General features: G+C 45.0%; 1 protein-coding gene across 11 annotated transcripts in view; it reads right to left on the bottom strand.

Annotated features, from left to right (window-relative positions):
* Window positions 1-16,440, bottom strand: part of BRD8 (bromodomain containing 8) — a 1,923,539-nt gene that overhangs the window by 250,595 nt on the left and 1,656,504 nt on the right. For all 11 annotated transcript variants that reach the window (XM_044069501.1, XM_044069500.1, XM_044069496.1 and 8 more), the window contains one exon: window positions 11,131-11,235. In XM_044069501.1, coding sequence (XP_043925436.1) covers window positions 11,131-11,235 — 105 coding nt within the window. The remainder of the gene's footprint in view (window positions 1-11,130; window positions 11,236-16,440) is intronic.

Genomic DNA, 16,440 nt, shown 5'->3' with positions numbered 1-16,440 from the left:
GGCAGCCGATGTCATTACATCAGTTTTTCTTGCCCCAAATGTCAGGAGCCCCCAAATAGGGAGCTAAGTTATGGTGGAAAAAAAACACCACCAGTAAAAAGTAAATACCAATAGCTCAGTAAGTGGTGAGTAAGAGAGATACAGAAGGAGAGAGAGAGAGAGAGAGAGACAAGGGGGCTGGAGTGTGGGAAACCAGGACTGCAACAGTGAATGCACTCGAACATCTACATTTACGGTTACACAACTGTACTATGTTCTTCGTGTTTTAATGTTGCAGTCATCACACTTGGGTTGATTCCCAAAGCTGAAGAATGGGTGGAGGCAGTCAAGAAGAGTTGGGGCTGGCTAGTATGCCCTGCAGGACTGCTGTTGCAAAACCTGCCCTGGATTTGGAAAAGATAGGCAGGTGGTAATGCTTGGTGAAGGTGTGAACAGAACTCCAAGTAGCAGCTTCCAGAATGTCCCTGGTAGGTACTCCTCTGAGAAAGGCTACAGAGGTTGAAGTTGCCCTAGTGGAATGTGTTCTGACCCACTGAGGGGGTGGTTTCCCATGGTGTTTGTAACAGAAATGGATACAGTGTGTTATCCATTTGGAGATGGTTTGTTTGGATATAGTCTTGCACTCTGCCCCTGGTGCAAAGCTGACTATTAACTGGTCAGATTTCCTGAAGGGCTTAGTCTTATCAAGGGAGAACCTGAGCTGTCTGTGCATGTCTAAAGAAAGCAGGATCCTTTCCCCTTATTTTGAGGGTTAGGGAAAAAGGTGGGTAAATGGATAGATTGTTTGGGAGCCACACTAGACACCACTTTAGGCATAAAGGTAGGCTTAGTCCTGAGGGAGACCCTGTCAGCATGAAAAATAATGAAGGGTTCCACAGCCATAAGTGCTTGTAGCTCAGACACTCTTCTAGCTGAAGTGATGGTCAGAAGCAATGCTGTTTTCCAAGAGAGGAATTTTAACTCTGCTGACGCTGCAGGCTCAAAGGGGGGTAAGCGTGAGCTTTTCCAGCACAAAGTTAAGGTCCCAAGTAGGGGTGGGGGCTCTTCTTGGTGGCCTTAAGTTGTTAGCCTCTCTCAGGAACTGTTTGATGAGAGGGTGAGAGAAGAGAGGTGGCTCAGTGCTGTAATGAGCAGAGATGGCAGAGGCATGAATCTTAATGGAAGAGAAGGATAGGCCTCTGTGGAGTAGGTCTGCTAGGTAGTCCAGGATGAGAGGTAAGGAGGGCTGTGCTGTATCAGCTCCTTTAGAGTGAATCCAGGAACAATACCTTTTCCACTTATCAGCATAGGACTTCCTTGTACTGGGTCTTCTGGCTTCACGAATGACGTCCAGCACCTGCTTGCTTAGGCTGGCCACTGGAGGAGAATTCAAGGAATAAGCCAGGTTCAGGGTTTGCAGTTGCGGATGCAAGATCTGTCCCTCCTGCTGAGTGAGGAGGGTTGGGATCTGGGGTAGGTGCCACAGTGGCACCAGTAACAGACTGCGCAGTAGTGGGTACCAGTGTTGACATGGCTAGTCTGGGGCACTCAGGATTACCCTTGGTCTTTCCTGCCTTATCTTGAGTAGTACTCTTGTAAGAAGAGGCAGAGGGGGAAATGCACAGATTGAGAGGTTTACCCACTGGAAGGATAGGGCATCCACTTTCCAGGCCTTGCTGTGAGGTACCCTGGTACAGAATTTGCTGAGCTGGTGATTGTAGGGGGAGACAAATAGGTCCACCTTCGGGGTACCCCATTTCTGGGTCACAAAGCTGAAGGTGTTGAGGTCTAATTACCACTCATGTGGGTCTAGGAGATTTCTGCTTAAGTCGTCTGCCAGAGAGTTTTGTTTTTCCTGGCAGGAATTGAGCTTGCAGATGAATATGCATAGCCAAGGCCGTGTTCCACAGGGTCATGGCTAGCCTGCAGAGTGGGTTCCCCCTGCTTGTTGATGTACCAAATCACTGTGGTGTTGTCAGTTTTTATCAGAAGCGGCCCTGATGAGAGTAGGGATCTGAAAGCTGTCAGAGTGTGCTGAACAGCTAGCATCTCTTTTTGGTTGATGTGCAGATGAATTTGGTTTGGGCTCCAGTGGCCCTGAATGCACCTGCCGTCCAGATGTGCACCCCAGACATAGTCTGATGCATCTGTGGTTAGGATTTGGGTGGCATGGGGTTGTGTAAAGGGAAGTCCCTTGTTGTAGTTGCATGCTGCTGCCCACCAATGGAACTCTGTCCTGAGGCAAGGTATGATAGTTTCCAGGTCCTGAGAATGTTGGCACCAAAGACTTTTTAAGTACCACTGAAGTTTCTTCATATGTAGTCTGGCATATGGATGTAGAAGAATGCAGGAGGCCATGAACCCTAGAGCCTGCACAGTTTTCCTTGCAGATAGCTGGGTTCTGGTGGCCATTTTAGTGAAGTAGCCTGTCAAACAGGCTTATTTTCCTGGAGCAAGGAATGCTATCTGGGAAGCTGTGTGCAAGCTTGTTCCCAGGAATACAATTTTTTGACTGGGGACTAGTTTTGATTTCTTTTCATTGATCGTGTATCCCAGGGAGGTTAGAAGGTCCTTTACACATGTCAGGTGCTGCAACAGCTTTTCCTGACTGTCTGCCTGAATCAGGCAATTGTCCAGGTAAGGGTAAAGTTGAATCTTTCTCTGTCTGCAATAAGCAATGGCTGGAGCCAGGCATTTTGTGAAGACTCTGGGAGCAGTGGATAAGCCAAAGGGAAGTGTAGAGAACTGATAATGCATAGATCCTGCCCTGAAACATAGATATTTCCTGCATGAGTCCGTAACAGGGATGTGCAGATAGGTATCCTTTAGGTCTAGGGTGGCTAACCAGGCATCTTTGGACAGCATAGGGAGAAGCTGCTGTAGGGTGAGCATTTTGAATTTTGGTACCACCAGGAAGGTGGTTAGACTAGATAGATCTAAGACTGGGCACCAGGTGCCCTCTCTTCTCGGTACCTAGAAAAGTCTGGAATAAAAACCTTGGCCTAGCTGTTCTTCAGGAACAGGCTGAATTGCCCTTATGGAGAGCAGGGATTGAACTTGGTTGTGTGCCTCTCCCCACTGGTTTGGAGGAAGGTCTGGGAACCCTTTTGGGGTTGGCAGCGTGTGGAAATAAAATTTGTATTAGCGGGATACTATGTTGAGGAACCATCGATCGTTGCTGATGGAGGTCCAGTTTTTTGCATGGGGGGCAAGTTTTTCTCCTAGTGGCATGAGCAATTGGCAGAGGTGAGGAGAGGAAATGAGAAGTCATTGTGAATTCTTTCCATAAGGGGGTGGCTTAGCACTCCCTGTTTTAGAGGTGGAGGTACTCCATCGCTTAGATCTCTGCAAATCCTGAGACTGTAATCTGGGGGGGGGCCCTGTTTCCCCTGGGTCTAGTTTGAGATGGGCTTGAAGGGGCTGGAAAGGACCAATTTTTCGAGGGGCAATGCCTACTGAATCTTGGAGGCTGTACTTGCAAAAAATCTTTGACTGTCTGCATAGACTTAGCCTTTTCTTCCATATTTTTTAAAACCTCTTCTGCTTTGGTGCCAAACAGATTGTCCTTGTTCAAAGGAGCGTCCAGTAATTTTGATTTGACATGGTCTGGCAAGGTCTGTTCCTTAAGCCAAGCATGCCTTCTAAGCAGAGAACCTGTGACTGCTGCCCTGCAAGATGCTTCTAGGGCATCAAACCCACATTGCAGGTTATGCTTGCTGACTTGGCTTGCAGAATGCATAAGCTCCTGTAATTCTTTATTTTCTGCATAGTCAGAAAAGGTAGATAATTTTTGCTTAATACGTTCCATAGTATGTTGCTGGTATTTCAGCATGTGGAACTGACAATTCAATGCTCTAATGACGAGAGTTGCAGAGGTGTATACATTTTTACCCCATCTGTCTAAAGCTCAGGAATCCCTATCCGAAGGGGTGGATTCTTAACTGTAGTTGCTTTTATCCTTTAGGTCCTTGGGAGATGACCTCCGATTCAGCAGTAGGATTTTAGAACAGAAATTTGTGAGAGTCAGGGACTCTGTAGTACCTGTCTAGTTTTCTTGGAGCAGGGGGTAAAGTATCAGGAGTTGGACAGGATTCCATGAAGACATCACCCACAACATCCAGAACAGGACGGATAGCTAAGGCTCTGTGCTGTGGTAAATCTAAAAATTTCCTGAGTCTCTTTTTAGACTGAGGATAATCCTGGTATTCCCAGTTGAAATGCTCTCTCAAAGTACGTAGGGTTTCACCAAAAGAAAAATTCTCTGGAGGGGAAGCAAAAGGAATGGATTCCTCTGCATCTGAATCCTCATAGGCAGATAAAGGTATGTCTTCATATTCAGAAACCTCACAGTCGTCGGACTCTTGGTCAGTTAAAGCTGCTGGAGACAGGTCTCTTTTTCTTTTGGCAGGGGAAGGTTGGCTTCCCCTAATCAGCATGATCAAGCCTTCTGCCATTTTAAGCATTTGAGATTGTGGCAAGGAAGCAGGAGCTTGAGTTTGGGTCGTCGGTTTTTTTAGACTTAGCTCGTACTCTTGGCCTTAGAAACTCGGTAGTTTTAGAAAGAACTGAAGAAGCGAAAGAAGTCGTCGGTTTGTGTCGAATATCGGCAATGCAAAGAACTTCCTCAGAAGCCGCAGCTCCGGACCCATCCAAGGTAGAGACATCCGGAGGTTCCGTAGTCAAAGAAGAGTCTCGCGGCATACCGGACTCCAAACGGGTCTCGGTAGTGGCTGGGGAAATCCATCAAAACAGGCATCAGTGGCTGCGAAAGCGCCTCACTGAGTACCGGCGAACTGGTGACTAGCTTAACGGAAGCGTCATTGGCAGTTTTGGACCTGTGCGGTCTGTCTCGGTCTTTATCCTTATGTTTTTTCAGAAGATCGGTAGTCGGATGGCTTACCAAAGCCATCTCGGAATACAGAGATCGAGAACAAAAGTATTTAGCTACAATAACGGCCCAACGATGAATAGTTTGGGCATTGAACAAAGCACAATGCCAACAGCGAGGTACATCGTGGTCTGGGCCTAAACAGGTGACGCAGTAAGAACGGAAATCTCAATGTGGTATTTGCTTTCCACAGGCGAGACAATTGTTATCTTTTTCTGACATTGGTTAGAGCAAGAAAAAAGGATCCCCAATGGGGTACTTAGCTTTAGAAGACTTCAGGATGATTCAATTTCGGAAACGAAAACTCAGGTAGTGGCCAGCCGGAACTCATGCGAACTGCTTCGGGCTTCTCGGCAAGAAAGACTGACGTAATGGCATCGGCTGCTTGTTTTTATACCCCTGATGACCTGACGTCAGTCCTGAAGTGACAGCAACCGACACAGAAATACTAAGTCTCTGGTATTCGGGCCGACTGAGAGCTACCTGCTGGCAGATAACCCAAGTGTGTTGCAACAGTGAAACATGAAGAACATCAGTGAACTCCTGAGAGAAACATCAAGGAATATATATCCATTGCAAGTCTGTGGTATCTCAGATTGTTCCACCAACTGTGAGGTATATTAATCTCAGGGTTATCTGTGTAAGAGAAAAGGGCATGTGGTGTGTAGGGGGTGGAAAAAAAAAAAAAGACCCTCTTGCAAAAAAATGCTTAAAACGTGTAACAGCCAGTTTGGAAACTCACATTCAAGTAGAAGAATTGCACTATAAATGTATCACCAAACACCATCATACTAGGTGACTAGCCCAAAAGTTCCTGGAATTCATAAACTCAAATGCCATGGAACAACTAGTCACCATCCCCACAAGAGGAGAAAACATACTTGATCTCATCATCACGAACATGGGAGCACAATGTTCACTGGTGAGATCAGATCAAACTACTAATCTCGCTGGAGGTCCTCATCCCACCCCACCTGAAATAAAATCACACTTCTAAAGACTAGTGCAGTCTCCTTAAGGCCCCCGAGCGGCGGGGAAAACAGTACTACAGCCCGCTGAATCCTTACAAATGCCTTCTACCAGCACCTGCAGGACTGCATGGATAAGGCAATCCCAAGCAAAACAAAGACTCTTTGTACCAAGCAAGCCGCCCAGTCTGGTGGACCCCAGCCATAAACAAACTCTACAACAAAAGGAGGAAGCTACTACAAGATAGAGCAACAAAGACACCCTTGATCACTATAAGTAAAAAACTAAGAGCTCTCATAAAATCATCCAAAGCAAATTTTGAGAGAAAAAAAGACTCAAAAGACAATCATAAGGCCTTCTTTAGCTATGTTAGAAACCTGGGAGGAACCTCCCAGATATGCTCAGAACTAGTTCAAAATGATGTGAAGATTACTGATCCTACAGACATTGCCAACATACTGGCTGACAGGTTCAGTGCAAACTCCCCTCCCCCAAAAGGAGAGATATCTATATCAAGCGATTGCAGCCCCCAAACATCTCGCAAAAACACAGCATCCATGGGACCTGATAATTAAACCCACAGCTAGGACAGCTGTTTAATCATAGTCTTACCTGGGATGACGCACTCCAGGGAGTGGGCACTGCAACTGTGGTCCCACTTCACGCCATGGAGAGGATCATAATGGACCTCATAAATAAAGACATAGGAATTTGCAGACTTTGGATCCATCCCAGTTTGGCTTTGTCAAAGGCAGATCATGCCTTCTAAACTTGGTTGACTTTTTCAAACAGTCACCAAAGCCATTGATGAGGGAAAGGCAGTCCATACTACCTCGACTCTGCGGGAGCCTTGATACAATACCCAAATGTTAACCCATACATCACAAGATGGGTTGCAAACTCAAGTGGTGTGTACCACAGGGCTCAGTCCTGGGCTCCTTTGTTTGGCATCTACTTTTCAAGTACAAGCAAACACAGGAGGGTTATGGCTGACAAAGTTTGCAGATGACTGCAAACTGAGCCATAGTGGAAAACACATCTGACACAGATATCCTTCAGAAGGGTCTCACAGAAACGGATAACTGGTGCCAGAGCCATGGCCTAAAGTTAAATGCCAAAAATGCATAGTCATACCCTTGGGAAAAACAAGGTTACCCTAGCTACCAAATAGGTGGCAATCCACTGAGCATAGAAGAAGTTATCAGGGACCTGGGGACCCAGGTTGATAGTAGTCTGTCATCGACACCCATGTGTAGCTAAAGTAAGTTAGAAGACCTTCTACATTGCCCACCTTATCATGAAGGGATTCTCATCTAGATCAAGGGAGGTCATAGTCTCCCTATACTCATCACTCATCAGACCAATGATTGAGTACAATGCCCATTCATTCGAATGTATCTGACGACACTTGCAGCAGCTGAGAGGCCACAAAAGTTCCTCACCAAAAGGATAAAGGGTCTCAAACATCTGTCCTATGCTGCCCGACTGAAAGAACTCAGAGGTGACCTATGCCTAACATACAAGGCCATGTCAAACCCAGATTTGATGAATACTTCAAAAAAATAGATCCGCTAGAGCAGCCACAGGGGCGGAGACTTAAGCTGGCCTTGTTCAAGAGAAATCTTGACCAATGGATGGAGGGATTACCTCAGTGTCACTGCTCAACAGAGGCACAGCAAAATAATGGGTATAGTTCCCAGATAGCCTAGTATGAACCTATGAACCTATGAACCTATGAACTTGCATTTTAAAAGTTGTTGAAACTCACTGGGTCTCACTCATTAAGAATTATTCTTCAAACATCAGGATTCTGGGATCCACAAGGTTCAAATACTACTGGGCCATTAGAAATGTGAGTGAGGAGAAACATGGGACAACTCCTGAAGCAAGTGAAATCAAATTAGGCAGGGCTAAAACAGAACAATGAGGATCATCAGAAAATACCTCTCGTATTAAACTTTAAAGCAGTGGAAAAGAAAAGGCACAGATGAACCTCTTGCTCCATAACCTGTGCACAACACACATCCAAAAAGCAACAGGATCCATCTTTATCATGTTGCAACTTGGCAGTTATTTCCACTTATGTGAAAATAAGTAGGGAGTACTGCAGTTAAAAAACAAGTCATGAACTACACAGTGACTCAAACTGATACTCATCACACCACACCACAGCATCCAGTTAGTCAGGTTTGCAGATACCTCTTGAAACATAATGACTCAAAGAAACAGCCAATCGTCTTATGGCCAATGTCAAACAGTTACAGTTTCCTTCACTAATGAAACAAGATGTCCATAAACCCCTTCCTGGCTTGCTGATGTAAGTAATCACTGGGGCAGTTTCAATTTGCTGATCGACAGCATCATTTTGTTGGCACGGAGTATACCATGCAGATAAGACCAATAAAATTACAGGACTTTTCTCACATGTACCAACTCTAGAAAGCTGAAGCGAAGTTTCTACAAAGCTGCAAGCCTAACATCTCTGCAGTCTGATTCCTGAAGCAAAGTCTCTAACCCTAGCCAGGAAAACCTTGCCATTGGACTTCACATTTACTACAGGGGACGGAATCACATTTTTAAAGGGAGTGGAAAATTTAATTAATAATTTCTACCTCTCTTTTAAGATCTGAAATTCAGACTTGATCAGAAACATCCCCTTGATGCTGCTTCCATTGGGAATACTGAAGAGTCGTGCACTAGTTCTTAAACACACATCCAATAGAGCTCCTACACCAATGACTACAGCATCTACCAAAAGGTGATAAAGCACTCACAATTCATGTGGATGAGCCACAGATCCTGAAGAAGGCTCACCCTACAACAGCTCCACTACCAGGGTCACCCACTCCAGATGGACTGACTGGAAGGCCCTAAAAGACGAATCCTTGGTCCTAAGTGTCATCAGTTCATGACCTGGTGGACTCGAGAATCCACTCCTGAAGATCAGTCTGGGTGGAATCAGGGGCAGGCTGAGCCCTACCTACATGGGAACCAGGGATGCTCCACTCCTTAGCCTCAAGTCCTCTGTGAACATAAGCAGGGAACCATGACAGGAATGAATCCCTGCTCCTGAGAAACTGGGGAGGCCAAAGACATCTCAGACTAACTACTGGAAGGAAAATACCCTAAGGTTCATCCTCCTAAGGTGAACGCTAAGTCATCAAAACACAGGCTCACCTGTCAATCAAGGGCAAGAAATTTACAACAATCACAAACAGCTCCTTCTGATATTCCAAGACCAAATACTCAGCAATAAAATAACACTTTTTTCAGTTACCAAACCAACAGGACATGCAAACTCAGGAACTTTTAAATAACAATGAACAAGAAATGAACTGGCAGAGCTGAAAAAAATGGAAATTGTGTTACATGAGCACCTATGCAGGTGATACAGTACATTATGCTGTGCATCATGACAGACACAGATCTAATCATGATTGTGAAAACTTCCAAAATAGTTGGGGTTGGCATAAGGATTAAGTTGTTTACCTCTCATACAGAAGGGACAAGGTTTGATTCTTGCCTTTGAAGGGAAACTGGCTAAGCTTAAAATGGCCTGCTACAGCAGCTAGCCTAGTACTTACCTATAAAGTTCCTGTAACTATAACATTTGAATTCTAACTGGTGGGAAAGGACAATCCAAACTAAAGTGGGAAAATAACTCTTTTCATCTAGCTCATTAACAGTCTACAGCGGTGGCCCCACCCAACTTTCTGCTACCGAATCTTTAATGATGACAGGAATAAGGCAAGGCTCAGTTAAGTAGCACAACATCAATTCAAGGGGCTCACCCCTCCAACATGGCTAAAGGCCCAGAAAGTGACATCAAGATTTCAAATGCTCAAATCACAGTGCTCAATGTGCATCATGAAGTATAATTATCTCAGAGTCCAGAGAACCACCACTTTAAAGAAAATACCAACACCACAAATACCAGCACCAGAAAAGAGAAAATCCACCCTAAATATAAGACAGTGCTCGTGTGAGAATGTATGGGGAAGCCTGTGAGCCCTAGCAGGATGCTGAATGTGATCTACTCCAGCACAATAAAGACCTTCTGGTCTGAAACTCAATACTGTGCCATATATGAATACTACAAAAACATACATATTGGACAGTCTAATTAAGAGCAAATAAGTACACTTCAACTACTATAGCACCAACACACCCAGAGAGATCCTGACTAAGGGATAAGAATCTTAATAATGTCTTCACAAAAGGCCTGTCATCAAAAAAATGGTAAGGCACTTCCAAGTGTCCATCTAAATTTTGACTGAAGTGCTCAGAAATTCATGGAAAGGCACACAGCATCACGAGAAAGAAGCAGGGAAGGAAAGGAACCAGACAGGTACATCTACTTCAGAGAACAGTCTGCTACAAAGGTAGTACTGCATAGCAGAAAACTGCTGTCTTTTTATCAGCCCTGAGATTTCAAAATTCAGTACAATACCTTCAAGTGATTTCAAGGATGCTCACAACATGTACAGGCAGAAAAAGAAAAGAAAGCTAAAGTCTACATGTACTGACTGAGGCATTATCCCTCTGTAGAGAGGGAGTGGGAGAGAGAGAGAGAAAGAAAAAGAGAGCACACTCCAAGGCCTGAATACAGGCCAGGGAGGAAAGATCTAGCATAAACAGATGCACATTATGCTCACACGGTAGCCTGTTGTTTTTAATAAGAAACTCCATCTTGCTACTAATGCATGTAGGCTAACCCCCCATTTAAAGAGAATTGAAACTGAGCATGAAAGACAATACATTAGAATAAGCAGGAAGCAAGCAGCATGCCTCTCAGATGATCAGAATAAAATTATAAATAACAAAAACAGCCCTTGGCTATCATGTCAGCAAAGTAAACTCCCAGGAGTATTTTCTACTCGTTTTCTATTTTGGCTTTAATGAGACTATCTCTCATCTGGTAAATTAAAGGATTACGAGCATACACTTATATTTTATAACAATATTTATTTACAGATTATGTAAATCTTACTGAAATAAAGAGGAGGATACATTCATCCCCCAAGTACAAAAAATGTACACCCTTCCTGTCATTTCACAGGATTATTTATTTAAAAAGCTGAAAGAGATGCAACATACTTCACAACTGCTTTAAAATGTCTTTGGTCTGAACTCTGACCTCCACCCCATACCCCCAACCCAAGGCACCAGAGAGGGATACTGCAGCTTTCGAACATGGGAGTATGGGAGCGCCAGAGAACCAGTAACAAGTCTGTGCCTAGTGATTAAAGTCCCTTGACTATCAGCAGAGAGTTGCCCTAGAGCTGCATCCGAACCTTCTCTGAGGAATCCTGTTTGCGTGTTGAGTCCCGTCCTCGTAAGCTCTTGGTGCTGATTCCCGATTCCGATGTCTGCATGATAAGTTGTGTCGCGAGAAATTGCTGTAGGAGAAAACAGAATGCATTATTCAGATATGTCAAATGTTACTGCCATAAAATTACTTTAACAGGCCTGCTTTTTGTAAGCAACATCTGGGAATTATTTTCCTGCAACCCTTCTCTCACTTCTACTTCTTGCATCTCATCTTCATTTCTGAGTTCCCTTGCTTTCATGTATGAAAGACAGTTTGTGTGCACTGACATTCACAAACATGTTTTTATGTATGTGTATACACAAACACACACACACACACATACATATATATATATATATATATATCTATGTGTGTGTGTGTGTGTATATATAAACACACACACACACACACACACACACACACACACACACACACACACACACACACACACACACACACACACACACACACTTAACAGTACTTTTATGAGAACAAATTGCACTGTCTTATAAGAAATCTTGCTCTTAACCCTGCATTATATAAACATTACCCCAATTAGTAATAATGATATTTAACTGACTACAGCTACAAAGAATGAGAGGCAGACTACAGAACAGATGCACTCCACTTTCCAACAATAACCAATAGATAACTAAAGGTACCTAGCAGCCCAAGATCCTTCCTCCCAAATTAACAATCAATTTTTCATTAAGTATACTGCAGTCACTTACATTAACATGTTAAGCAATGAAAGTCATGCTACTCAGCACAAACTGCATATGTAAGGAAAAGTTGTGTAACATCTTACCATAACCATAGATGTCCTTCTCTTCCATGTTGCAGTATTCTTACTGTGGGATCCTCCGCCTCAGGCGACCTGAACTTCAGCTCCTATGCAAAAGCTCACGTCTGGATGCTGCTAGTGCGTGGGACGGCACACGTATGGCCATAAACCAGGGGCCTTAAATTTGACGTCTGTACCCACAAACCTCAGAACTAACTGCCCAGTTGGACAGCAGTCTAGGTAGTGCCAATGATGTCCTCTACAAAGTTGAAATGTACTTAATTGCCCAGTCTGACCCAAGTCTGGGTAGTTTTCAATGATGCCCTATAGACAGGTGAACGTCATAAGGGGGGATAGGTGGAAGGGAAGGAATACTGCAACATGGAGGAGAAGAACATCTATGGTTATGGTAAGACTTTACACAACTATTCTATGTCCTTCTATTCTCATCTTGCAGTATTCTTACTGTGGGAGAGTACCACAGCTTAAGAAGGAGGAAGGGTGGAGGAAGATGAAGCACATTCTAGGAATCCTTGCAGGATTACCCTTGCAAACTCTGCCCTGGCTCTGGAAATAAGATCCAGTTTGTAATGTTTGGTGAAGGTATGTACAGAGGGCTAGGTGGCTGCCTGAAGGATGAAGTAGTGTCCAGGCCTTTGAGGAAGGCTCCAAAAGAAGCTACAGCTCTTGTAGAATGTGTCCTGACCCCATGAGGTAATAGTTTCCCATGGCAGGAATAGCAAAAACAGACAGTTTTCCTTATCCAACAAGAGATAGTTTGCTTGGATACTGTCTTGCACAAGGCCCTGAGATGAAATGACACAAAGTGCTGATTAGACTTTCTGATGGTCTTAGTTTTATCCCAGTAAAACCTTAGTTGTCTGTGGACATCCAGGGAATGTAGTATTCTCTCACTGTCATTTCTCGGAGATGGAAAGAAGGTGGATAAATGAATGGACTGACTTAGTGACAGTTCACTGACCACTCTGGGCATGAAAGAGGAGTTGGTGCACAGGGTTACCCCGTCCTTGTGGAAGACAGTGTACGATGGAGATGACATAGGGGCCTGTAATTCTGAAACCTTTCTGGCTGAGGCAAGGGCTAGTAGTAGGACTGTTTTCCATGTGCGCATCTGTAGGGAGGCAGAGCTGGCTGGCTCGAATGGGTCAAGTGTAAGTTTTCCTAGGACATAGTTTAGGTCCCACGGTGGTGGGACAGGCTTCTTTGGTGGTCTAATGTGCAGGACCCCTTTTAGGAATAGTTTAACATCCAATCTGGAGAGAAGAGGGGGTTCTAGAGGTAAGCAGGCAGAGATAGCAGATAACTGCACCTTCACTGAAGAGTATGACGGATCTGATTTTTATGAGCTCACACACAAGTTAAGACTAGGGGAACATCCATTTGAAAGGGGTCCATATGTCTTTGGAGACACCATTTGGAGAACCTTTCCCATTTGGAAATGAAGGATCTCCTGGTATTGAGTTTCCTGGCCTCCTGCAGGATAGATAGCACATCCTCAAGGGAATTAGGTTTACCACCCAGAGGGTTAAGCAAAGCATCTCCAGTTGCGGGTGAATGAGAGATCCTTTCTGCTGTGTGAGCAGATCCACCTTGTGAGGCAACTTGTGGTGATTGCCCTTGACAAGAGATTGAAGTAGGGGGAAACAATGCTGCCTTGGCCAATAGGGGGTCACCAGCAAGATTCTTTAGCATGTCACTCCTGATTTTTAGGAGGACTTTCGGAATGAGAGGGAAGGGAGGGAAGGCATACAGAAACAGTCCCTTCCATAAAATGGTATCGCCATCCACTCTCCACAGTAGTGGAGAGGAATCCTTGGCACAGAAAGTTTTCAGTTGTCTGTTCTGGGGGGAGGCAAATAAAATCAAACTTGAGAAGTGCCCCATTGGTGGACAACTTCTAGGAATATATCTCTATGCAACATCCACTTGTGACAGAATGATCTGCTGAGAGCATCTGTCTGATGGTTGTGCTGAGATGGGATGTAGACTGCCTGCAGTGAAATGCTGTTTCGAGAGGCTAACTCCCAAGCTTGCGTTCCTAGCCTGCAGAGCAGGAAAGGCCTGGTCCCCCGTTTGTTCATGTACCACATTACAGTGGTATTGTCTGTGAAGATTTGTAAGGCACCCGGTCTTATGAGTGGGAGAAAGGCCTGCAGAGCCAGGTGGACTGCAGTCATCTCCCTTATGTTGATGTGCTTTTTCTGGAGTGATGGCTCCCCAGCCCAGATCTGAGGCATCTGTGTGCATTAGTTGAGCTGGTGTGGTGGGCTGCAGGGGTAGGCCTGGGTTTAGCTGTACCTGCTGAATCCACCACTTCAGTTCTGTCCTTAGGCATGGAAGAAAGGATATCTGAAAGTCCAGTGGGTGGCTGTGTTGAGACCACACATTCCTCAGGTACCACTGTAACTTCCTCATGTGTAGCCTGGCTAGTGGCAGCATGGGAATGGTGGCTGGCATTAGTCCTAGGAGGTGCATGAATAGCCTTGCTGACAGACGGTTGATTAGGAGGAGGTCCTGGACGTGGTAGACCAGGAAAGCTATCTTGTTCTGAGGGAGAAAGGCCTTCATCGGGTCTGTCCTTATCCTGCAACCCAGGAAGGTTTTGTCCTGTGCTGGGGAGAGTGATGATTTTGCGAGGTTGAGTGTGAATCCTAACCTCTGAAGCAGAGACATGGAGAATGACAAATGGTTTTGGAGTGTGTATTCTCTCTCTCTGCAAGGATGAGGATGTAGTCTAGGTAGGGGTAGATTTGAATGCCCTTAGTCCTACAGTAGGCTGTGGCTGTGGCTAGGTACTTTGTAAAGACTCATGGTGCAGTGGATAAACCAAAGGCCAAGGCAGTAAATTGAAAGGGCGAACAGGGTCCAGCAAAGAGTAAGTACTTCCTGCGGTTTGGGTGTATGAGGATGTGGAGATAAGCCTCCTTCAAGTCCAAAGTGGCCATGAAAGCTTTGGGTGGCAACAGTGGAAGCAGGTTTTGAAGGGATAGCATTCTGAAGTAAGGGACCTTCAGAAAATGATTAGGAAGGATAAGTCCAGTATGGCCCTCCAAGGACCATCCTTTTTTGGTACCAGGAATAACCTGGAGTAGAATCCTTTTCCTTCTTGGCCTGGTGGAACCGGTTCTATGGTTCCCTGAACAAAAAGGTCCTGGATAATGTGAGGGATTAGATGCAGTTGGTTCCTGGGGGGAAAGAGGATGCCTAATGGAATGGGTTTTTCCTGCCAAGACAAGAAGTACCCTTTTTCCACTTTCCAGGACCCAGTGGTCTGAAGTGACTTCTTTTCAGAGGGGAAGACAGTGAGAGAGGTGGGATGAGAGGGGAAGTTGGTTGAGGCAGTCACGCATTATTATTTCTGTCCTGAAAGGGCTGCCTGTTGGGGGGCTGAGAAGTGGCTGTCTTACAGGAAGTTTGTTTCCTGGCTCCTTTTCTATGTCTGGAGGATGAAGGGGTGGCTGGAGCAGGGGCTCTCCTGACAAAGGAGGTCTTTGCAGGATAATTCCTGTAAAATTTTGGTACTGGGGAGACCAGTACGTTTTTTTTAGGTTTTTGGAGTTCTTTACTCTTCTCCTGTAGGCTTTTAAACAGGTCTGCAGACTGTTGACCAAACACGAGTTTATTACCCAGGGGTGCATCCAACATTTTTGTTTTAAAGTCTTCAGGCAGGGGCTGGAGCCTAAGCCATGAATATCTGCATAAAACAGAAGCAGATGCTACAGATCTAGCAGAGGCAAGCTGCATCATAACTGCATTTCATACAGTGTCTGGCTACATGAGTTGCCAGGGACAGCTCAGATGCTTTTCGTGTCTTGTTTGGGGAGTCAGGTAACGAGGACAGTAGGGATGAAGCCTGTGATACCAAATCTAGGGCATATTTCACCATATGGGTCTGGTAATTAATAGCCCTAAATGCTATGTTGGAAGAGGTACATATCTTCTTTCCCAGCCTGTCCATTACTTTGCTATCCTTGTCTGAAGGCAAGAGTGATGAGGAAGGAATGCATCTTGACTGCTTGTCAGGGGCTACTGCTACCACAGCAGGGTCTGCCAAAGGGGGCTTTACAAGAAATTTGTGCTTGTCAGGGACCTTATAGAAATGGTCAGGTCTCTTGGGAGTAGAAGGTTGACAATCAGAATTCTTTAAGACTGATGCAAATCCATCTAGGTATGCTGGAATCACTGGTGGAATGGCTGATGGGGAGGGTGAGTAAACCTGGAGCAGCTCAAAATACCTTTTTTGAATTTCAGTCATCTGGGCTGTATCCCATTTAAAATACTCCCTCATTTCTGTAATAGTTTCTCTGTATGTAATGTCCTCAGGGGGGAGTCTCCCTCAATGGAATCCTCATCTAGGGAGTAGTAGTCCAAGGGAGAAGCTACTTGAGATGAGTAAGTAACTGACTCATCTGAGGAGAAGGAGGTGGAGTCTCCTTCCTGGGAGAGGGTAAGAGGGATAGAGGTAGCTGAGGCAAGCCTGGGGCTTAA

The sequence above is a fragment of the Protopterus annectens genome, chromosome 4.part0, assembly GCF_019279795.1.
Source record: "Protopterus annectens isolate FY-2018-M chromosome 4.part0, PAN1.0, whole genome shotgun sequence".
In the NCBI taxonomy this organism is placed as follows: Eukaryota; Metazoa; Chordata; order Ceratodontiformes; family Protopteridae; genus Protopterus; species Protopterus annectens.
The sequence above is the reverse complement of the archived record's forward strand: the minus strand, read 5'-3'. Positions and strand labels throughout refer to the sequence as shown.